General features: G+C 37.6%; 1 protein-coding gene across 2 annotated transcripts; it reads right to left on the bottom strand.

Moving 5' to 3' along the window:
* Positions 1–1,126: 1,126 nt before the first annotated feature.
* TYW5 (tRNA-yW synthesizing protein 5) lies at positions 1,127–24,592 on the bottom strand. 2 transcript variants are annotated; one of them, XM_061381007.1, is made up of 8 exons: positions 24,509–24,592; positions 18,928–19,082; positions 14,441–14,510; positions 11,671–11,715; positions 10,936–11,073; positions 7,643–7,730; positions 7,131–7,247; positions 1,127–5,137 (listed from the first exon to the last, which is right to left on the bottom strand). In XM_061381007.1, the coding sequence occupies exons 1-8, from the start codon at positions 24,584–24,586 to the stop codon at positions 4,881–4,883; spliced, it is 948 nt and encodes a 315-aa protein (XP_061236991.1). In that variant the 5' UTR covers positions 24,587–24,592; the 3' UTR covers positions 1,127–4,880. The 2 variants fall into 2 exon arrangements, with proteins under 2 accessions (XP_061236991.1, XP_061237000.1); XM_061381016.1 differs by lacking the exon at positions 10,936–11,073.
* Positions 24,593–24,852: the final 260 nt, after the last annotated feature.

Raw genomic sequence — 24,852 nt, forward strand, 5'->3', positions numbered from 1 at the left:
TTTAAAACTTTAGATTGTTACTTAGAAAGCAGCTATTTCTCTCCACTTTGCCAGTTTGGATTTGTTAATGTTTTCATTAATGTCCCTAAGTTTTCGTACAAGCGACTTTGAAACCTTTCCTATATAAATACATCTTTCCTTTAAATTGCTCTACAAAAATTAGCATTATTTCCTTCTGTTGGATTTCCTAGAGAACAAAATCTCTCAAAAATAAGTACTTCCTTTTTTGAGCTAATCACCCAAGGTCTGTATTTCTTTAGTTGTCATCAAGGGACCTGGTTAAAATAAGGTGTGATCTGTTTTTCATTTCATTCATGCAATATCTAAGCCCCATCGAGGGTAAAGAAGGTTTAGGCACAGGATACAGTGTAGACAAAACAGTCCCAGCATGTGAGTATGGAAATGTATAACATATTAAGATTGAAGAGTAATGTATGAAACAAAAGATACTATTCTTAAAAGAGCTATTATTCTGTTACACATCATTTAAGGGCTTTTAAGAGAAACCTGCTTTAGAGGATAAGACCTCTGTGAATCCAGGTTGCTCTTTATAAAAGCATAGAGGCCAAGGATCTCTTAGTGGTACAGACAGCCAGAGTCACTTAGGATGCCATTTTAGTATTCCATTTAATGGAACTTGAAAAAATAAAATATAACTTCGGTGTATTTAAGACACCCAAATAACCGTGGCCTGTATGTGTCAAAAAAGACTTAGGTAACCCCGGTAGAGACATGTATGAGTGCCAATCTGTGTTAGCTCCTCCTGACTATCTGTTTTTCAGCACGGGGCAGGAGTCAGAACAGCACAGTTCCAACTCCATCTAGACGTGAATCGCTGCTTTCTGCATTTTGGGGGGTGGTCAGCTTATAGATAGATTCAACCTTGATGTCTGTTGGTAAATTTAGATCGGTGAGGAAAGCCTCATTACTAAGGTTCTTTTCAAATGTTCACATAGCTGCAATTCAGAAGGAAGGAAAGATAGGGAAAAAGCCGTGTTGACCTATAGTTTCCCTTGTTCTGATATTTCATCAGTGACAAGTTTGAAGTTACTGAATAATTAGAATTCAGATGTAATTATGTGCCAAGACAAATACTATTGTTTGTGAAAAGATGATAATTACAATCTTCACCGGGGGCATTTTTAAATTTTATTTTGAAATAGTAATATACACCAGGGCAACAACAAAAAAATCAGATAATAGGTAACTGCGAATTCCAGTCTGCCCATCTGCTTGTATAACCTCAGAGGTGAGCACTAGTTTCCTATGTATCCTTGCAGACTTGGGGCCTCCCAGGTGGCTCAGCGGTAAAGAACCTGTCTGCTAGTGCAAGAGACACAGGTTCCACCCTCCCCCTCCGCCCCCCCAGAGAAGGAAATAGCAACCCAACTCCAGTATTCTTGCCTGGGAAATCCCATGAACAGAGGAGCCTGGCTGTTACAGTCCATGGGGTTGAAAAAGAGTTGGACTTGATTTAGCAACTAAATATACACAGTGTTTACTTACAGCACGTTTCTTTTATACAAATGCTAGCATACTGTACCCATCACTTCAAACTTTTTTTCTCATTTAATTACCTTGGGAAAATACCTTGCCAGTACATACATACAGTGTCATTCTTTGACTGCACAGTATTTCTTTGACTGCATACTTAGTCTTTCTTTGTATTCCTTGCCTAGGTAGCAAGCAATGCAGTGAGAAGTTTTGCTAGCAGAGGAAAAAATTCCTATGTGCCCCTTGAACTGTAACCAAAGAATAACTATATAATGTATTCCTAAGTATTTGAGATGAGCTGCACCTAAGGGAGAAAGAATGGAGAATTACTAATCTGGTCACCACAACTATAATTTCAGTTTCTACCACCCAGCTGTGTGAGCCAGAAAATGATTTAAGCAATCTGCATCGACTAGATGATTTCTAAGATCCCTTTCAGCAACAAAATTCTGAGACTTGGAATTCCTGAGAAGTTGTAATATACCGTGTAATAGTTTACATATTAAAAACATCTCATTTGGTCTCAACCAGGTAGGCAAGAAAGAGTAAAATACTTTGCATTTAAAATAAAAGACACATTAAAAATTATGACCAGGAAAATAATTTTAAAGCATCCTAAAGGATTCATCTCTAGATATTACAATTTAATGCTACAACAGGAACCACCTCAATTCTCTAAGCAAAGGAATATAATTAAATGGGAGCCAGCACCAGCCATCAACTATGTGCCTGCCCTTGAGCTATCCCCTTTATTTTTGTAGCAACCCTATAAAGTTCAAGTTTTACTTTAAAGATGAGGAAAGCTTCTTAAAGGATTATATAATTTGCCTAAGGTCATCCAGTTTACTTTCCAAGTAAAGTGAATTAAAATGATTATTCATTAGGCAAATTGTAATCTCACATTTACTTCCTAGTGTTCTACATGATTCTGGACATAGGTATTTTGTTGATTCTCTTATTGGCTAACAAAAACGGGGGGGGGGGGGATGGTTAGTAAAGAGTGGACATAAATACTGTTCAAACTAAATCGTTTTATTTTCCTTCCTCAGGGAAAAGAGTTCTTTGCTTATCCTAAGAAATAACCAAAGATCAAAATCTAGTAATTAGCTATAAAACAATTTCTTTTCTGACACACTAACTCTGTTGACCTGAGTAACTTCCATCTTTCTTCCCAAAGATGCCTAGGAAGTTTAGAATAATTTTCTTTGTATTTTTCCTATTTGTCATGCTGCTGCTGCTGCTGCTAAGTCGCTTCAGTCGTGTCCGACTATGTGCAACCCCATAGATGGCAGCCCACTAGGTTCCTCTGTCCCTGGGATTCTCCAGGCAAGAACACTGGAGTCGGTTGCCATTTCCTTCTCCAATGCATGAAAGTGAAAAGTGAAAGTGAAGTGGCTCAGTCGTGTCCGACTCTTAGCGACCCCATGGACTGCAGCCCACCAGGCTGCTCTGTCCGTGGGATTTTCCAGGCAAGAGTACTGGAGTGGGCTGCCATATAATTTACTGTTTATAGGCTTCCCTGGTGGCTCAGACAGTAAAGAATTGGCCTCCAATGCAGGAGACCTGGGTTCAATCCCTGGGTCTGGAAGATTCCCTGAAAAAGGGAATGGCTACTCCAGTAGTCTTGCCCGGAGAACTCCACGGACAGAGGAACCTGACAGACTATATAGCCCATGGGATCACAGAGTCGGACACAACTGAGTGACTAACTTTCACTTTTTAAAGCTGAAATTAATCCATTCCAAATACAGGGTATGAGTGAATGTATAATTTTTATTAGAGAAAATTTTCTCCATATTTGAAATGCACTAAATCGATGTAATCAGATTGCTTTGTATCAGCACATTTGTGTTCAGTAAATACATGTGGTCTCTCTTCAATGAGATTGCAATATAATTACTAGGTGCAAAACAAAGAATGGCATAGATCCACATACAAACGCTCATTGTCTTCAGTGATGACAACATTATTGAGATCTCTCATATATTCGTTCTTTTTAGTTTTGTTTTTCTTTTTTTTAAAGAAACTTTCTTTAAAAAGGGGATACGCAGAAAACATCTCATGGGGAAAACTTAAAGTTTAGCCATAAGTATAAATTAAAACAGATTTGAGTATTCAAAAACTGAAAAAAAAGGGCAGGCATGACTTTTACTGGGTACCAAGAAAACCACGATCAGGACCACAATCAGATTAAACAGTTGCTTTGGACAAATCACAAAACTAAGTCCAAATTACTATTATGTAATCCAGGTGTTCTCGATCCTAATGACGCATCAAAAAAAAACCCACAAATCTTTTAGATACCTATGCCAAACTCCCAAAGTACTGCTCTACAAAGATGAGGCCTATGTATCTGTATGTTATAAAAAGCTCAAAAGATTAATGTAGTACACACATTGTTGGTTGCCCACGTTTTTTTCCTTATCTAAACATATTCTAAAAATGACCCATTCTGCCCTCATAAATACCTCCTGTGTCTCAGAGGAAACAAATTCCACTTCCAGCTACAGTAGACCCAACTGACCTAAGAGTTATTCCATATCCTTTACCAGTGACTGGCCTGCGGGTGGACAGGTCTAAGCCACTTCAGATCAGTGAGACCCAAGCATCTGGTGGCAAATTCTGGGAAAGCTTTTGCATGTAAGAGAGGGCCCCTGAAATCCTCCCCGATTCCTGCACTGCATGTAGATGAAGATGCACACAGTCCCAACTGCTACTGGCAAACATCCCGTGACCACAAGGGTAGCCAGCACTAGATGATGCCAATGCTGCAGTTGAAAACAGCGGGGAGAAAAAAAGCCCAGAGGTGACCCTCCTAGGAATCACTGGAATAGAAATACTGAAGCCCTTTTCATCAGCTAACTTCATGTATAATGATTCAATAGATTTTCTAATTGTTTAGGTCATTTTAAGTTGGATTTTTTAGTTATTTGCATCTGAAAACTAAAGGGTTATCCCACTGCAGCACCTTTTCAACCATGTGTGCTGTGCTTAGTCACTCAGCCGTGTCTAACTCTTTGTGACCCCATGGACTGTAGCCCGCCAGGCTCTTCTATCAATGGAGGTTCTCCAGGCAAGAATACTGGAGTGGGTTGCCATGCCCTCCTCCAGGGGATCTTTCCAACCCAAGAATCAAACCCAGGTATTCTGGATTGCAGGCAGATTCTTTACCATGTGAGCCAGCAGGGAAGCCATAACAATCTGTATTAAGCAGAAACCACACAAACATGCCTTCATACTAAATCTGTAAATCCGAGATTGATTTATCTTTCCTATTGTAACAAAGATTAAATCTTTAAAAAACTAATTTACATCTTGTTACACTTTTCCAATATTTGGGCTGAACTGTATTTAAAAGTTTATGCTCACTGCATTCATTTCATTATTCATTCAAAGTTTTTGCTATAGGCTTTGTCTTGAATGTGCAAGACCATTCGCCGTGCATAGAAGTCCCTGTATTCCTCTGGTAATTCACCTAGTGTTTTTAAGGCTCTGTCCAAAATTTGTACAGCTCTTGATGCTGCTGTCAGATCTTTGTTTCCATAGGTATCCGTTTTATCATAGCATTCAGATGGAAGGTGCTTCCAAAAGACATTCACTCCCACTCCAAACTCTTCAGAAATTACATTATGGAACCATAAAGCTGAAGAAGTATTTAAAAAAAAAAAAGAGTTAAAAATAAAAGCTACAGTTAAAAAAAAAAACAAAATGTCAGTGAAATATCACAAATTGCATATAGCCAATTCAAGAAATAAATCTTATAACTAGATCCCTTCGTTAGCACACTCCTAGCTTTTAACAGAATCATTTTAACTTTTATGAATTGCCAACCAATTTAAAGTGTCAATAGCACAACCCTACGTTTAAAACTTCTGAAAGTAGCAATTTTCCCTTTTAACTTGAAAGACACAATAAAGTTCTATTTGTTTTTTAGTTCTGTAATTTGGGGCTGTGTTTTGTATTACTTGTTTACACTTCCTGAGTCACACACCACATCAAAAGTGTTCATTTTTTATACACAGAACATTTCAATTATTTGAGGGGTATCTGACCTTTTCTGACTTAGTACAGTACTTTTGTTCTCAAAGACTTCCTGGTTAAGCTGCCTTTGGTTCTCTAACTTGCTTAAAATCTGCATTTATTGTAGCCTCCCCAGTTTTTATATTTCTAATGCACTTACAATCATCCTATGTTAACGCTCCTTTATAATATATATATATAAAAGTAAAGCAAATATTTTGGTTGTGGAAAAGATAAGTAAACTTCGTATAGCTAATTAATATTTTACTTCCACTAAAAATTTACTTGTTTTCAATTGAGAATAAATATTTTCAAAGCATAGGTGCTAAAGAAACACTAAACCAATACTAAACAAAGATGAGATCCTAGTCACATCCAAAAAGTGTTTAATCTTGTGACAGAAAGGAAGATTTATAAGATGCTAAATTTTAGAAATAAACTCCTTCTAAGAGTGCTCTAGAAAAAACAAAAGCTTAAAATATTTTGATTTACAAAACCAGGTTCCAAACATGGTTTTAATCTTAACTACTCCTTCTTTCAGAACCTTTTTTTCCTTATTCAGTGTTAACGGAAAAAAAGCTAACCATCCTGTTAAATTTAAATCCAGAGATGGGACTTCTGCTCCTATTTCAAAATATCTGCAAACGTTCAGTATTTTTTCTCTTTTAAAGTTGTATACAGAATAAGGCAGAACTGCATCACCCTTAACCATGCTCTCAAGATATAAAACCCCCAAATTTAAGTAACGGCAATGGATTTAAAACACAGTGTGCTGTGACTGTTTTCAGTGAGGATTGAGAAGTCAAGGTATTGAACTTTTATACACAATTATGTAAAGTTAACTAAACAGGACAACACAAAGATTAACAAACTATGGTTCTCTGTCCTCAAGGAATTTATAATCTAGTCCCAAATAAGATATTATTATTAATACTTTTAACTAAATTTTATCACTCAAGAGGTATTATTATAAACATATTAACATATATGAAAAGTAAAACTATAAGCCAAATTTGTTAATGCACCCCTTAATATTTTGATTTTTATAATTTTCTGGTATTCAGTTTTGTATAATTACAGATGTTAACTGTATCACTGGTTACTAACAACTAATGCCTATATACTGTTCAAAGAAATTAAGTGACACTAATTCAGACTGTAGAAAAATAGTGCCCAATAGTGTACATCATAGGTATTGCATTATAACATTTGATATTTAATAAAATATTCTGTTTGGCTTTGAAATGTATTTATAATTTCTTCATAATTACTTAAGTAACAGTTCTAAAACATGTAAATATTTTAGAAACAAAATGATTTTAAAAGTACCATGAAGTATAATTTTTTTGCAGATATAAAGTATCTTGCTTAGTATCCTTTAATAAGAGAACTTAAGAGTATAATAATATATTTATAGGTTGTCTTTGAAAAATAAGACAATACTGTAAGAACCTGTCTTAGCATACTTTAAACACACACACATTTGTATATAAAAATTCATCTTGTATAGGATAGGATACAGTTAACAAACTTTTGTATTAAAAAAAAAAATCACATAATGGTCAAGTGAGTATAAATAGTATAAAAAGCAAGTTACTGAAGTCTAGAAATCTTACCAGGAATGAATAACACATCTCCAGCTTTAAGGGAACATTCATACCTTCTAGCCTTGGAAAACAGTGGATATTTAGCTAAGTCTGGGTTATCTATGTTCAGTACTTCTGATTTAGAACCTGAAAAGTTACAAAACAGGATGATATAGATTGAACAGTTAGCATTTTTTTAAAATAACCACAAATATAAATTTGAAAATTTGTTTTTTCTTAACAACTACTTTACTGTATCACACTGTGAGAACAATTACTGTTCTCCTGAAGACAATTTTCAGTGACCTACCCTTTATTTATAACCACTGACATTCATGTAACATAATCAAGATAATCTAAAAATTTCATTCTTCATATAACCTATCATCTCATGTATACACGTACACAATGAAGAACACAATACAAGACACAAATACAACACAAGAATCATAATTAGGAAGAAGCCCTACAAAGTTTTTCTATGAGAATGAAGACATTAAAAAAAAAACTTGAGAAATTTATTCTTTAAAAAAAAATAGTACCTGATAAATATAAATATTGGGCATCTCGAGGACTGAACAGAACAACACGCTTTTTTCCTGTCACTTGTATTAAGAAGTTATCCATTACCTAAAGGCAAATAAGAACTTATGAAAAAGCATAAAATTCTAATATACAGAATCAATGGTATTCCAGTTAACCATAAATCCTGTCTTTTAATAAAGCTTGACTCAGATTACCTAAAACTCTTATAGTAATATTCTAATTTAACAGTGAAAACAGATGTGTTACACAACTGTGTCACTATTTCTCCAACACTGCCTTAAAATGGGAAGGACTGGCAGGCCATTAGAAAATCTGCTCAGAACACTGTTTGCCTTTGCTTCATCATTATGACAGCAAGTGCAGTTACATCTATTTGAGGCTCCCTTTGGTAAGTATGACCAACTCCCCTGGGGGCTCAGATGGTAAAGTGTCTGCCTACAATGTGGGAGATCTGGGTTCAATCCCCGTATCAGGAAGATCCCCTGGAGAAGGGAATGGCAAGCCACTCCAGTACCCTTGCCTGGAAAATCCCAGGGACAGAGGAGCCTGGTAGGCTACACAGTCCATGGGGTCACAAACAGTCAGACACAACTGAGCGACTTCACTTTCACTTTTCACTTTCCTTTGCTAAGTATGGGTTTCCCAGATGGTACCAGTGGTAAAGAACCTGCCTGCCAGAACAGGACATGTAAGAAATGCTGGTTCTATCCATGGGTCGGGAAGATCCCCTGGAGGAGGGCATGAAGCCCACTTTAGTATTCTTGCCTGGAGAATCCCATAGCCAGAGGAGCCTGGAGGGCTACAGTCCATAGGGTCGCAAAGAGCTGGACCCAACTGAAGCGACTTAGCACACACACGTGCACGTTGGTAAGTATCTATTTTACTTATCTATCCAGGAATACTGTAAGGCCAACATTAGATGACAGGATGAGAGCACTTAGAAAACCAGGTGTTGAGGAAACACAAGGTAGTGCTGCAACCACGGACAGGCTCTTACGAGATGGCCAACCAGAATTTGGTTACAGGAAAATATACTGATTTCCAAAGTATTTCGACAGGACCGTACTTGGCAAATAATTTTGACGAACTTAGTAATAATGGAGCAGTGTTGACTTTTATCGTGTTTGTAAGGGTACACTGCATTAGTACAAATTTTGAAAAATCCTAAAAGCAGAGCTACAAGGACTTCCCTGGCAATCCAGTTATCAAGACTACGTGTTTCCAATGCAGGGGGTGTGGGTTCAATCCCTGGTTGGGGAACTAAGATCCCAAATGCCTCACAGTGCAGCCAAAAATAGAAAAAGGAAAAAAAAAAAGGCAGAGCTACATTAATTCCCAGCTAAGGAATTAAAATATATACTAAGCAAGACATGTTCATGATTATTTACATATCACTTCAACCTAAGCATTTCTCCCTTAACAATGACTTATGTAAGCTGTAACTACATAACTAGCATTCCTTTGACTTATTTTTAAGAAAAACTTCGTATTTAAGATGAAATGGATACTACACAAAATTTGTGAATACAGTTAAAAGTATGAGTTATCATTTTCTCATCATACTATTCATGTAACTAAAACCTTAAACTGTGGTGTTGGAGAAGACTCTTGAGAGTCCCTTGGACTGCAAGGAGATCCAACCAGTCCATTCTAAAGGAGATGCTAAAGCTGAAACTCCAGTACTTTGGCCACCTCATGCGAAGAGTTGACTCATTGGAAAAGACCCTGATGCTGGGAGGGACTGGGGACAGGAGGAGAACGGGACAACAGAGGATGAGATGGCTGGATGGCATCACCAAGTCAATGGACATGAGTTTGAGTAAACTCCGGGAGTTGGTGATGGACAGGGAGGCCTTGGCATACTGCGATTCATGGGGTCGCAAAGAGTCAGACATGACTGAGCAACTGAACTGAACTGAAAACCTTAAAACATGTTAAGATCTTATATCTATCTCATTTAATTATACTATATCAAAATCCTCCCAAGAGGTCCTCAGCTATAAAACACTATAAAGTATACTTCTAAAACTTTATTATAAAGTTTTATATTTAGAACTTTTCAAAATATTCTATCTTTGGAAACCTATCAAGGGGTCACAGAGTCAGACACAACTGTGCAACTAATGTACACACAAGATATTGCTTTAAATTTTCTAAATTTCTCTATCCAACACCAAACTAAATACAAACCTAGACTTTTAATGTTTTTTAGCTATTTATTTGCATGTGTTTGCATGTGCGTGTGCATGCTCAGTTGTGTCCGACTCTGTGACCCCACGGACTGTAGCCCACCAGGCTCCACTGCATATGGAATATTCCAGGCAAGAATCCTGAAGTGGGTTGCCATCTCCTACTCCAGGAGATCCTCCCAGGGATTGAGTCCACATTATTTGTGTCTCCTGCATTAGCAGGTGGATTATTTACCGCTGCGACACCTGGGAAGCCCATGCATATGTTTAAGCAAGTAAAATTGTAACACCATAGAATAAATGGTCAAGATCAATATCTGCGCATCTTACTGCTCAATAAATACAGTAGACACTTGACATTCTCAAGGGGTATATACCCTAAGACCTCCAGGTATCTCCAAATTTTTACAGTTGGAAATGACTCTCCACAAACTTCTGCCTTTCTCCCAAACAATGGTTCCATCTAGTCACATATATAACTTCAACATTTTTTCCACTTTCAGTTTCCCCCACCTCATCTGGTGTCCATTTTCCACATGTTAAAAAAACAAAAAACACTTGAAAAAACTCAGTATATATATTTATAATGATGAATAGAGAAATGCAAATGTAAGAAACTAACTAGGCTCTGCTGCTGCTGCTAAGTCGCTTCAGTCATGTCCGACTCTATGTGACCCCATAGATGGCAGCCCACCAGGCTCCCCTGTCCCTGGGATTCTCCAGGCAAGAACACTGGAGTATGGTGCCATTTCCTTCTCCAATGCATGAAAGTGAAAAGTGAAAGTGAAGTCGCTCAGTCGTGTCCGACTCTTAGCGACCCCATGGACTGCAGCCACCAGGCTCCTCCGTCCATGGGATTTTCCAGGCAAGAGTACTGGAGTGGGGTGCCATTGCCTTCTCCAAACTAGGCTCTCGCATTAACTAAATAATTTACTCCATTACCATTGCCTGGCAGAGCACCTGTTTTTAAACCTCATGTTTCAGCAAATTACATGTCAGAGAACTTCAGGGTAGCCTCCCAAAAGTTAATACTGTGAATGTTCAGTCTATAAATTCTAAAGGCTACTGTAGTTTTAGATTTCGCATTTTATGTAGCATACATCATAGTGTGTCCAAAGTTGTAACCCTGGTGAGCTGATTCGAAAAACACTGGAAAAGAACTGCTCTTCTTTGAAGAATTTTGGAAACTTAATATCTCCTTCCAATAAAGGAAACTGCTTTCTGATATCTGCAACATCCTGCATTGAGAGAAATACAATGAGAATTTTATTTCACAATATTGGAGTAATGCTTATTTTATCTAAGGCTGCCATCAAAGCCCATGATATCATGGAGGAATGGTGCAAAATTCTGCTCACTGTTTTAAAATACTAGGATGTGACCATAGCCAACACATGACCTTTTAAGTGAAAGAATGACAGACTGTAATAATACATTCAATGATACTACTATTGTTAACCTTTATATACTTCATTAATAGGAAAGTTCATCTTACTCTAAGCAAGAATCATACAACCTACTTAAATGTAAGAGTCATTAACTTGAATGTTATCAACTATGTAAAACCTGGGGCTTCTCCTAAGAGAGAAAACTAAAAGAAGGTGAAGAAATAACGTGCCATAAAGAGAAAAGACAGAATCTGACTTGATCATTTTAGGGACTGCTCCTTAACTGTGTGCATATTAATTTGATCCTAAATACATATATATGAATTATCCAGGTTTTTTATATCATTTTAGATTATATTTTATTAACTGAATGGCCATCTGCAAAATAAGTAGAATAGATTCCTTAATTGTGGAAAGATTAGATAACTTCACATTCAGAATTCTTACCTTTCTAGGGTCTTCTCCAAGTGATCGGAGGTAGTACTTCTCATCCTTAAACAAGCCAAAGAAAAACAACATCAGTATTCACTTAAAAATATCAGAAAGTAAAGACAAAAGGGAATAAATGTGAAAATCTAACCCAATTAAGTCATTTTTTAAAAAAGTTCCATTTTCTTCCCTTTCTACTAATGCTCTCTGGTGGCCATATGAAGAAATGTCTCTCTACGTGCTTGTAATAATGACAGGATCCACAAAACATCAGGTAAAATAAATTCTTTATAAAGGCAACACATGCATATCACATCTAAAGCTTAATTTAGACTTTATATTCTAAATTATTTACAATCTTAATTAGCATCTTCAGACTTTACAGAAATCCCATTTTTATAACACATGATCTCAGAGTATCATTGAAGGCCAACAACAAACTTTATTAATATAATGCAAATATAGAAGATAATATAGAATACTTTATACTTTTAAAACTAATTTTTTAAAAAATCTGAAACATTGTATTTTACAAAGCTAAGCTTATCCTTAATCATAATTCTCAACCCAAATCATCAAGAGTCAGCTCAGGTATGAATTAGAACTATGTCAGCTTATAGTAATAAACTTAAGTTGATGCTTTAAAAAACTGTCAACTATAACTTTATTAAGTAGCTCTGCTGCTGCTGCTGCTAAGTCGCTTCAGTCGTGTCTGACTCTGTGTGACCCCATAGATGGCAGCCCACCAGGCTCCCCTGTCCCTAGGATTCTCTAGGCAAGAATACTGGAGTGGGTTGCCATTTCCTTCTCCATTAAGTAGCTCTAATAGGGAATTATTTGAATTATGAAGTATACATCGCCTGTATTTTCTGTAATAACTAGTAAACTGAGCCACATCAGGTCAAACACAGGGGCAACACAACACAAGAATTCTGCCTTTTATACTTAAATTGACCATTATAGCACAAACTTCAAAATATATCTCATTTATCATAACAATATATTATACATCTGTGTTCACAAATTTTACTTAAATCCAAGATTTACTGATTTTAAAATTTTAACTAGTACCATATCAGATAAGTTTCATAAATTTATTACTAGCTAAACAGGTTCAGGGCTTGCCTGCTGGCTCAGACAGCAAAGAATCTGCCTGCAATTTGGATATCCACGTTCGATCCCTGGGTTGGGAAGATCCTCTGAAGAAGGGAATGGCAACCCACTTCAGTATTCTTGCTTGGAGAATTCCATGGACAGAGGCTAAGTCCATGGGGTTGCAAAGAGTGGGACAAGACTAAGTGACTAACACTTTCACTTTCACAGGTTTCAAAGTCTGTTCTTCAAAATTCTAAGAGTTTTCTACCAGTTCTAATGTTTCAGGATTTAAAATATATATTTATGTGGCAGATACAGAGATACACCACACAACCCTCTTCAAGAAAAGATTCATTAATTGCAAGGAGTGTGATAAACATACAGCTGCCAGCTGTTAACTCCTTCAGGTCCGCCTCACCCTTTGAACTGTCGTGCTCTTTCTAGGGTAGCCTCAACCAATGACTAAGCAAGATGGTAAAAGGCCTAGACACTGCCACCCTGGACAGGATTCCTCTAGGAAGTAGTCTTTGCTCAGGAGTTCCACATGGAGCTGGCAGAGAGTTTGTCAGCTCTGGATCATTGCCTGATGGCACCCTCTACCCAAATCTTCTCCTTTTCTTTCACAGGTATTTTCCCCAATAAGTCTTTTGTAGTCCTAGTTTCATCGCAGAATGTGTCTCCCAGAGAACTGAACTGACAGTCCAATTCATCTTACACATCGCCCTAACTTTTAGGCTTTACCATCACCTTGTCCCTATTTCCTTTATTTCACTTGACATTTCATGGCTATTTAAATCTGTGCCACTCATTACCCTTGGACAGGAAAGTACCAAAGTGCAGCTGAACATACATGTTAAAGCATGACTGTAAAGCTAAAACACATTTTTCAGATATAGCTAATGGAATCAGTTTTGCAGATATTCTAGTCATACAATTAGAATCAGACATCTGGGATTTCTGTAGGGATAAAACATCATGTGATGAAAGAACAGAGAAAATGTAATACCTTTTACCACCAAACTGACCATCACCCAGCTGGCTCAGATGCAGACAACAGCTTTCTTCAAAGCTTAAAAAGCAGTTTATTTTTCAAATGTGCTTTTGAGATAACACAATAAACTTTTTTTTAATGTATTTATAAATGCCTCAATGTCTCATCTCAAGATATTTAAATTCTATTTTGCATTATTTTAAGCTGGATTATTATGTAAATAAGTAGAATTCTTCTGCATATAATCCTGAACAAATGTTATAGCAAATACACACAACAGAAATCACATTAATAACAATAAAAAATATAGAAATAGTCTTTTGTCTTTGTTAACAGAGTTAACAAAGTTCTCCTTTTTATCATCTGAACTTGGCATATCAGACCAAAGCATTTTCAGAGGAGATAGTATTAATAACTAACATTTAGTAATTCCTACCTATCAGGCACTGTGCTGAGTACAGATTTTATAGAGCTAACTGTCACAAAAAACTTATGAAATAAGTACTATTACTGTTCCTATTTTACAGATGAGAATACCAAAGCACAGAAGGGTAATGAGGACAAGGTTTGAGATCTAATAAATAGCACAGCTAGGATATATGGAAAGCTATAGTTCTCATATATCTAACATTCTTTTATAAGAAAATAATTTAGTGATTACATATTAATGTTTTCTTAAGAAATTGTGTTAAAAACAATTACCTCTGAAATAAAGAATTCTGTATGCTTTTCTTCAGCTGCCCTTAGTACCAACTTGTCAAAAGGTAAAGTTCTGAAATAAACACAAAAGAATCCTTGGACTTAGTAAAAATAAACTAGTAATACTCTAGCCACTATACACACACATACTGTTTGCTGGAGTTTGATATAATCTTCTGTTTTACAACACAGTATCCATAATTTTTATTATAACCTATTATGTGGAATTCTAAGCTTTCAAACTTCATTTAGAGTTGAGCTTATTTGACTTAGGTTGTCTGAAATTTTGCTTTCAAAAATTAAAGATTTTTAGATCTACAGTACAGATGGATCCTTCTCATATGTCAATATACTCCTATTCCAAGTTTTTGTTAGAAAAATGTTTCTGGTTTTATGGTATATATGGAAATATACAAACTTGCAAGCTTTTAGTGCTACTAATTTTCAAGTTCCGTGGCAAAACAAGTCTCGGGATGAACGAGGCAAACTACTAGTGCTACTGCAGAAGAGAAAACAAGCAAACAGCCCATGAAGACAAAGCCCCTCCCCTTCTCACCAACCTACCTGCCTGCCTTCTGGCACAACCAAACAAAACTGCTCTCCCCTTCTACACCACATTCTATCACTTCAGGCTTCTGAGTAATAGCTCAAGGATTCCAGTGAAATGATCAAATTTTATTCTTAAATATTTCTTCCCAAAGGCCCATCTCCTTCCATCCTGGTAAACAGGATTGAACACTGTAGAAGCAAGGTTTGTTTCCTTTACCTCACTCTTTTGAGTCTGAGGATTACCTTTTCTGAGTCATATCCTATCTGTTCAATCTTCTAGAATCAAAAGTACTACCCACTACCTGAAGATGATACCTTATCAGAAACATCAAACAGAAAATGACATCATCAAAGGCATCTGGGTCACTACACTCTAGCCTCCACACCTCTCATTAGGAGTTGTAATCTTTCGCTCTTACTAACAAATATTTCTCCACTTGAACTCTGTTACAGGGAGGTAAGATTTCCTTGTAAGAAGATGACCATGCAATGTTTTCCAAGAAACACAGTGGGTTAACATAAATGTGGAATGTCAGCTATTAGAACAGATAACACCGTTTACTGAAAAGAAAAGACCCTCTGGGAATTCCCTGGAGGTCTAGTGGTTCAGACTGTGCTCCCAATGCAGGGGGCATAGGTTTGATCCTTGGTTAGGGAACTAAGATTCCACATGCCACGCATCTCGGCAAAGTGAAAGTGAGTCGCTCAGTTGTGTCCAACTCTTTGTGACTCCATGGACTATATATAGCCCATGGAATTCTCCAGGCCAGAATACTAGAGTGGGTAGGCTTTCCCTTCTCCAGGGGATCTTCCCAACCGGGTTCAGGGACTGAACCCATGTCTCCCGCATTGCAGGCAGATTCTTTACCAGCTGAGCCACAAGGGAAGCAAATCTCAGCAAAAAAACAATTATTTATTATGTCTCGACTAGAAGGATGGTGACTGAACTCTTAAATTGTTGGGAAGCAGAGGATGTGGCTTCCCTGTGTGCAGTATAACTCAGTAACTGAGCATGTCCCTTGGAGGAACTGAGAAACTAAGATCATAGTCATCTTATGCTACAGGTTTCTGTGGACTATGTAGCTTAACTAAACTAGGGTATCTCTGTATCTACCTCTAGTCTTGTTCCCTTACAAGGAAGTTATCACTTAGTGAGCCAAAAATGGCTTTTGGATTGGTATAAGGACTCTACTGATACTATCCTGCTAGGATGCTGTTTCCTGCCTTGTACCCCTTTGCAAAGCGAAGCGAATCTGATGCCAGATTCTGGACTAGCAGGTGTCAATCTGAATTTGAGGACACTACTGATAATTATGTACAGTGGACACTGCAGGAGAGAAGAAAGAGGGCTGTCATCTACTCAGACCAATCTACTACTATAGTTTTCTGGCTAATAATATCAACAAATTTATTTGTTCAATGTTTTCCATCTCTGATCTCACTGTACACCCTTCATTTCTACCAAAGCACCTTTTGAAGAGTTTGGAAATAATACAGAAGCCTCTGCAGGCCAGAGCTACCTCTGTAATTGGTGCAGTTGCTAAGGTCTTAAAGAGAACCTAAGACTTTTACAAGAACAGGCCAGGTAGAGTAGTTCAGTCCAAAGCAGAACTTGGGTGGCCTCAGCAACCTTCTCCTTTAGTAGTACCATCCAAGCTTCTACAGAAGCAAAGCTGAGAGAGGGGGGAAACAGGCATATCAACTGGGAAGTTCCTTGGCCTTCAGGTCTATCCTACACACGTTTCAGTAAGAAGAGCACCTGCTATACGATGCTCCACTTGTCTGGACTGACGTAGACCAGCAAGTGAGGTAGTATCCAAGAGGGATTAGAACTGTTAGGACTCTGTGGAGTCAGGCAAATTTGGGAATAAGTCTTGGTTCCATCATTTCAAGCTATATTTACAATCTTGAGTAAATTTTTTAACATTTTTAAGCTTCCATTTTCTCATCTGTATAATTATCAGTTAAAAAATCTACCTCATAGACATTTAAATGAGTAATATAATCTAGGATGCACAGTACCTGATATATAAGAAATGTTCGATAAAAGATAGATGGTGGGGTTAACAATAATGGCAACATAGCAGCAAGCAGTTAACAACATTCAGAAAAAGAAAAAAAAAATTCCTTACTGTTCTGTTCCCCATTTTGGAAAGGTTTCTTTCCAAGATCAGGAATGAGGAAAGTGTAACAAACAATAAGAGCAGGATGGCAGGAGTTAGACGATGTGGATGTGATGGGCAGAAGCAGCAAAGCAAAGCTCATGTAAGACTCAGACTTGGGAAAAAAAAACCTATGGAGAGAATGCCAACAGTATCCTTTCAAGACTCTTCATTTTTATGTATATGGATTCTGGAAGAACAGTAAGAGCTACCATGAGGAAAGAAGTAAAAGCCAAGACTTGGGAATATATTTATCTTCAAGTGTTTAAAAAGCAGAAATGAAACCTTAATCTAAAGTGTTAATAATGAGATACGTGTGTAGGTTCTCTTACTTTCCAGCCTCTCTCTGTGGCCTAGGTGCCTCCCTTCTTTCCTGTTCCCCAATAACTGCAAAAATGACTACATCTGTTTTCCTTCTGTCTCTAAGCAAATAACCTTGCAACTCTTTAGCAGCTCTAGTGAAAGGCTTAGAGGAGCTGGAATAGGAACTATTACATAATATACGTGCTTCAAAAACATGTTTTGAAAAGTTTATAGGACATGACATAACATTAAGGCAATTCAAGATGAAGTTTCAATACCCATTTGTTACAGCACTGGGCTTTCCTGGAAAATAAACATCATTAACTGCAGGCTGAGAAACACTCATCATTCCAGCACTTTCTTCCACTTTCTTGTTTAATAAAAAATGAAAAGTTCTTACACTTGGAAAAATTTATGGCAATTAAATTCAATTCATGGCCTATTAAAAACCAAAACTGTAACAGCAAATATTCAAAGAATCAAATACCAAGAAACGGTTTGGCAAGCTACTATACGAACTTGGAAAACTCTAATGAGAAAAGTATGACCCTGGACACTGGAAGCTCTGTTTAGCTCATCTCTAAACTCTGGAAGGAACAGTGAGAGCCACCTTTCTTTAAAAAATCAGTCTTTTGTGAACATGGTTTTTCAATAGACTGGATTTGCTGGAAACTACATGTGCTCAGAATTTGAAAATCATTTTTAAATTTAACATTTTTAGTAAAACTCAAGGGAATAAACTCATGGGAATAAACAGCATAGTAAAACTATAAGATTACAGCATTTAAAGCTTTCAAGTTCAGACATACCACAGCTTTCAACTATCTTTTAAGACATCCCAAAACATAAAACGACAACCATGAGGGAAATTTAACATATTTAAGATTATTTTGTCAAAAAAGAAAATTAAGTCATATTTATCCAAGTTGACAAAAGATTATACCAAACATAGCAACCACCTGTCTTATATTTCTGGAGAGGGCAGAAAGAAAAAAAAAAACAGGAGCTTATACTTAACTAAAAACAATCTGGAAGTAGAAAATCTTCCAAAAATAGGGCATTTAAAATTAAAACAGGTTATGAAGGAAAAGTTTAGAATTTACAACTCTAGATAACAATTACTGATGTGGGAAGATCAACTAATCAATGAAGCACTAAATGAATACTGCACATCCAGCTTTAGATGTAATCTAACTCTAGTTACAGAAATTCTCTGCTCTTTCCATAACTCCAGAGGGTATTGGGTATACACTCTATTTTTAAAATAGTCTTTGGAAATGTCTTTGTATAATTATGTAAGCTGAGAATTCTTGTCTTTTAAAAGCCATTCTTTAAAAATTAGTAAGCTATTCTATAATTATATCAAACAAGCCAAGAGAGAAAATGCCATATGGTCTTTGTATAACAATGCAAAAATATTTTACAGGTTTAAAAAAAGTTACGTGTATCCCCAGAGTAAACCTCAGAAGAAAATACCTATATACAAAGTTTTTACTAATGAAGTCCATCTGGGCAACTGCAGCAACATGAATTTTCACCTCTTTCCTCCCTCCGACTTGGCTGAGGTAATCCACTGTCCATTTGCTTGTACATGCTCCCAAATCAATTCCTTCTAGCACTAGAGGTTTTCTCTGTGTGGGAAAAATCAACAAAAATTACGGAAAACCAACAATATATCAGGAGTTATATTGGGTAATAAAGGGCTAAAAACAAATAAAAAATGACTATTGATCCCAAGATGCTCAAAATCAGATCTTCTGACAATTCATGCTGTAACTAAAGCAGGACGAGGAAACTATGTAATATACTTAGAACACAATTTTAGCATTAGGAAAACAAAACCAAACCAAACAGCAATACTATCATAAGCTTAGAAACAAGAGAAGTCCGAATATTATTTAAAGCATTTTTATGAGTGTTATATATAACAAAAAATATAACTGATTAAAATTTGTACTTTATAGTCAAATATTGTTTGCAACTTTTTACTTTGATAACCATTCTAAACTTATGGAAAAGTTACAAGAACATTACAAAGAACTCCCATATACCATTTACTCTGAGTCACGAGTTGCTAATTTAACACTTTGCCCCACTTACTTTACCATCTGCTCTCACTCTTGCAATGTGTGTATGGAGACATATTAAAAATAATTTAATTTTTTCTAAACTATTTCAGAGTAGTTTTCCAAACTGTCTCTATCATGCTCCTTTATCTCTAAAACTTGAGCATATTTTCTGAGAACAAAGACATTCTTTTGTATAACCACAGAATAATTATCAAAATTATATTTAATAGCTACAATACTTTTATCTAATCCAGCTTGTATCCAAACTTTGCTAATTGTCTCTGTATTTTTTCCCAACTTCTGAGATTCCACACTGCATTTAATTCCTGCTGCTAAGTCGCTTCAGTCGTGTCCAACTCTGTGCGACCCCATAGACGACCGCCCACCAGGCTCCCCGGTCCCTGGGATTCTCCAGGCAAGAACACTAGAGTGGGTTGCCATTTCCTTCTCCAATGCATGAAAGTGAAAAGTGAAAGTGAAGTCGCTCAGTCGTGTCCGACTCTGTGCGACCCCATGGACTGCAGCCTACCAGGCTCCTCCACCCATGGGATTTTCCAGGCAAGAGTACTGGAGTGGGCTGCCATTGCCTCCTCCGACACCTCTTTTAATCTGGAACAGTTCCTCAGACTTGTTCTTCTATGACCTGGACATTTTTTGAAGAGCACAGGCTAGTTATCTTACAGAATGTCCTTCAATAGGAATTTACATGATGCTTCTCCATGATTAGATTCAACTTATGCGTTTCTGCAAAGAATGTACCACTCAGTATTGCTGAGTGCAGAAACCGTGATTAAAAAAAAATCACCTTCTACACGTACTAGTTAGTATTCTAATGTAAGAATTAGCTCTAACTTCTCCATTCATTCTTTTTTTTTTATTGAGTTATAATCCACTGATATAATTTTGAAGCTCAAGTTATCCCAGAGTTGGCCAGTAAGAATACCTTCAAGCTGACTCTTATGACTTTCTGCCTGAGCACATCTTACTTTATAATCCAGTATTCTTTTGCCTCTCTGTCCCAGCCCTACAGTTATTTCTTCAAGTAGCTCTGGTTTCTTCTAGTGGGGAATGCTGTTTAGAAACAATGATCTGGGTGCTAAATGTGTTCATGACTATTGATGTGTCATTACATATAGGCCTTCTCAGGGACCAGAGCTAGGAAACACATGCAGGTGTGTATATACTCACTCCCTCCACCCCCCCCCCCCAATATACACCTCCTCCCACACACTACATATGCATATGGTTATATTTCTCTCTCAATATGTACTATACACACACACACACACACACACACAGTCTTAATGGATATATGATGAATCATGATACTTCCAATATGGTTACCTAATTCCAAACTTATACCACAACATTTATTTCAAAATTTCTTGTTCATATATTTGTAAACTACCTGCTGTCTTCCTGAGAAACCTGGTTCCAATCATCTTCAATGTTTAATCAGTTGCACAATCCCAGAATTCACACTAAGTACCTCTACAACTGCTAAGTTATACCACTGTAAAAAAAGTATACAAACTAGAATTCAGCATTGTTTATATTTCTTTTTGTTTTTAGACTGCCACAGAATCAAAGTATGGGCTTCCCTGGTGGCTCAGATGGTAAAAGTGTCTACCTGCAATGCAAGAGACCCATGTTTGATCCCTGGGTCAGGAAGATCCCCTGGAGAAGGAAATGGCAATGCACTCCAGTATTCTTGCCTGGGAAATTCCAAAGAGGAGCCTGGCAGGCTCCAGTCCCTGGGGTTGCAGAGTTGGACATGACTGAGCAACTAACACATTCCAAATTCATAATCAAAGTACTGTGTTCAAAAGTGACTTAGGTTACTTCTCCTCTCTCCCTTAATTAGGTTCACTTGTTATTTTTATATTCTATACTAGAGTTTGGCTTTTTTTTAAATTATTCCTTATCCATGTTAATTTTATTATTACTATTATTTCAGAATATAAAACATTAACATGATCTCCAAAGTCAAAATTATATAAAAAAGGTCACTGCATCTATACTCACCCATGTTGTAATCACTCAACCCCTATAGATAACCAGTCTCATTAACATCTGGCTTATCATCCCCATGTTTCTTTTTTGCAAAGTGATCAAAAACCGTATAAATTTCCTTACTTTTTTATTCAGAATTATTTATACATTGTCTTTTGTAATTTTTTCTTTTTAATTTAAAATTATATCCTGAAAATCACTGCTATCAGTTTAGATTTTCTCTCATTGTTCTTTTACAACTTAGCACACTATAGTGTAAATGGAAAATTTAATCTGTCTCCTATAATAGGTTTTTTAGGTTATTTGTAATCATTCTCAAACATAATAAATACTAGATATTTTCATTCTGTTGAAGTACATCCCCAAAGTAAACTCCTGAAGAGGAACTCAGTTCAGTTCAGTTCAGTCGCTCAGTCATGTCCGACTCTTCTCGACCCCATGAATCGCAGCACGCCAGGCCTCCCTGTCCATCACCAACTCCCGGAGTTCACTCAGACTCACATCCATCGAGTCAGTGATGCCATCCAGCCATCTCATCCTCTGTCGTCCCCTTCTCCTCCTGCCCCCAATCCTTCCCAGCATCAGTCTTTTCGAATGAGTCAACTCTTCGAATGAGGTGGCCAAAATACCAGAGTTTCAGCTTTAGCATCATTCCCTCCAAAGAAATCCCAGGGCTGATCTCCTTCAGAATGGACTGGCTGGATATCCTTGCAGTCCAAGGGACTCTCAAGAGTCTTCTCCAACACCACAGTTCAAAAAGTAAACATATCAACAACTTTGTTAGATATGCCAAATTCCCCTCCATTAGGCTTGTACTGCTGGTACTGCTGCTAAGTCCCTTCAGTCGTGTCCGACTCTGTGCGACCCCATAGACGGCAGCCCATCAGGCTCCACCACCCCCGGGATTCTCCAGGCAAGAACACTGGGGTGGGCTGCCATTTCCTTCTCCAATGCATGAAAGGACTTGGCATAAAATGTGAGTACCAGTTTCCTCACAGACTCACAAAGAGTGTATTATTAAAGCCTTTTGATTTTTGCCAATATGATACATAAATGGTATCTATTTTTTAAATTCTCTTATGAGTAAAGCTGAATGTCTTTTCATGTGTTTAGAGGCCATTTTTATCTTTCTGTCAACTGTTCACTTTTTAATCAGATTTTTGCCTGCTTCCTCATTAATTTTTAAAAGTCCTTTACATACATGTGCTTTTGCTGACATTTAATAAAATATATATTGTAATATTTCCCTCCCAGTTTGAATTTGATGTACTCAAATTTTAATCTCTTCTTTTACTACACTTGAGTCATAAGGAAACCCTTCCATAGACCTAGATTACAAAGAAATTTATCCATGCTTTCCTCTAGTACTTATGTAATTTCTTTTTTTATTTAGATCTCTGATCCTTTTGGAGATTACTTTTGTGTATGGTGTCAGATATAAATCTAATTTTATCATCTTATAAATGACTGTGACTATCCAGTTGTCCAAGCACCATTTATTTAAAAGTTCATCTTTGCCCTAGTGATTTAATGTCATGTTCATCACACGATAAATTTCTATACGAATGAAAATTTATCCAGACTCTGGAGATACATATATAAAGTCACTCAGACTTTCTTCTCTATTCATCTGGTCTGTCTATCCATGCAACTGTACCACACTGTTAGTTATTAAAACATTTTAAAAAATCTGATAGGACTATATCCCTTAACAGCTTTTCTTAGGAGTTTCTTAATTAGAAAAGTCTTGTTTTGCAAATTAGTTATTGATTTCTAGTTTTATTACACTGTGATCAGTGTTATTTGCAATTTTCCACTTTACAATGTTTAGTGATGCTTTCTTTGTAACAGTATGTCTTGTCTAGGAAGGCTAAATTACAAAACACTTTTTGCTAGCCATCTTACAAAGCATTTCCACATTCATATATTATTTGATGGTCACAATTCTGTCCTGAAGGCATCTATACACTAATGTGTTCCGTGGTGGGGAAAGACAACCACCCATCGAGCCTACTGCTGCTGCAGACTTGAATCCTCCCCATAGGTTTCTAATTCCTAAATGAAAACTTATATCCCTGACTTTTTTAACACTCAGAACTGTAGCTCTATAACCATCCTCAGAGATATAAATATCAAGTAAAATTACTGGGGGAGGGGGTTCTTTATCATGAGCAGGCTAATTGTAATCTTATGGTTTTTTTTTTTTTTTAATATCTGTTCGTCTCTTTATTCTCAGTTTTTCTGATGCCTAGATTCCCTTGCAAAAGCACTGCAAGTAAAAACAGTTTCTCCCCCATTAACATTTTTCTGAGTTTTCTTTTAAAGAACTAAGGTTCGAATTACAGATACAAAACAATCGAACGTCTGATCTACAACCCATGTTAGTTAGAATTCAGTGGAAGTTTCTCGTGGGATTCCCATTGCTTCCCTTTTTGGATCAGTGCAGTGAAAAACTGCTCCTTCAAATCCAGTAATTCGTGAAGAATAACAGGCGCCATTCAAGCTACTGGGGGGTGGGGGTCGGAGATGGGGCGCGAAACTGCCCCTAGACTATAAGAAATTCGACGAAAGACTTGAAGACCTGGGGGAGGCGGGGGAGGGGAGTGGGAGGCGGGGGAGGGGAGTGGGGGGCGGGGGAGTATTTCCCTAGGGTGCCATGGTAATGGTATTAGACTCCTTGATCGAACTCCCCCAAGGCAGCTAGCTGGGCTTATTAAGCAAAATATTTCTCGTAGTCAGCGCTCTGACGTCCAACTGCTTCCCAGAAACGTGGAACGGTACTCGCCGAAAAATTTAATAGGTGAGACCGTCAACATCCCCCACGTGCTCCCTTGGCCGCAGAGCCAACCAGCCACTTTCAACTGACAACCTTCTCGCCACAACCTGGATCCCAAGAAACCAGTTCGGAGCCGCTCGACTGGTAGGAACCGGTATCCACCGACACCCCGTGGTTCCGCCCCGCGAGAGGGCCTCACCTGCGGATACAGGTGCTCTATGAACTGCTCCTGCGAAACGCCCTCGAATCGGGGTACTGGGAAGCCGTGCCCGGCCATGGTTGTTCACGCCAATCCTCTTCCAAGTCCCGGGACCCTCTGCACTAACACGTTCCTCAGCGCGCGATTCGCCCGGAAACAGGACCCGGAGAGAAAAGGTCCGGGAGGCAGGCTGAGTCTCAAGAACTGCCAGTTCCTAGTGTGGGGCTCGGGGCCAACAGGCGTATGATGGAGAGCAGAGAAGGGGCGAATTCACTAGAGGTGGCAGCAACAGGCCAACTCGATTCTCCAGTCTCCTTCTCCGAACCTCGCTGAGGTGGTTTCAC

The sequence above is a fragment of the Bos javanicus genome, chromosome 2 (genome assembly GCF_032452875.1).
Source record: "Bos javanicus breed banteng chromosome 2, ARS-OSU_banteng_1.0, whole genome shotgun sequence".
Classification (NCBI taxonomy): Eukaryota; Metazoa; Chordata; class Mammalia; order Artiodactyla; family Bovidae; genus Bos; species Bos javanicus.

Bases quoted from the DNA above. Each gene is read 5' to 3' on its own strand.
- TYW5 (XM_061381007.1), bottom strand. From the start codon at position 24,586: ATGGCCGGGCACGGCTTCCCAGTACCCCGATTCGAGGGCGTTTCGCAG. The intron at 14,511-18,927 runs GTATTTTCTTCT...TGTTTATTTCAG, and splicing joins AGTAAAAACTTTGTATATAG to AACTTTACCTTTTGACAAGT. The intron at 7,248-7,642 runs GTACTATTTTTT...GTAACTTTTCAG, and splicing joins CCAATATTTATATTTATCAG to GTTCTAAATCAGAAGTACTG.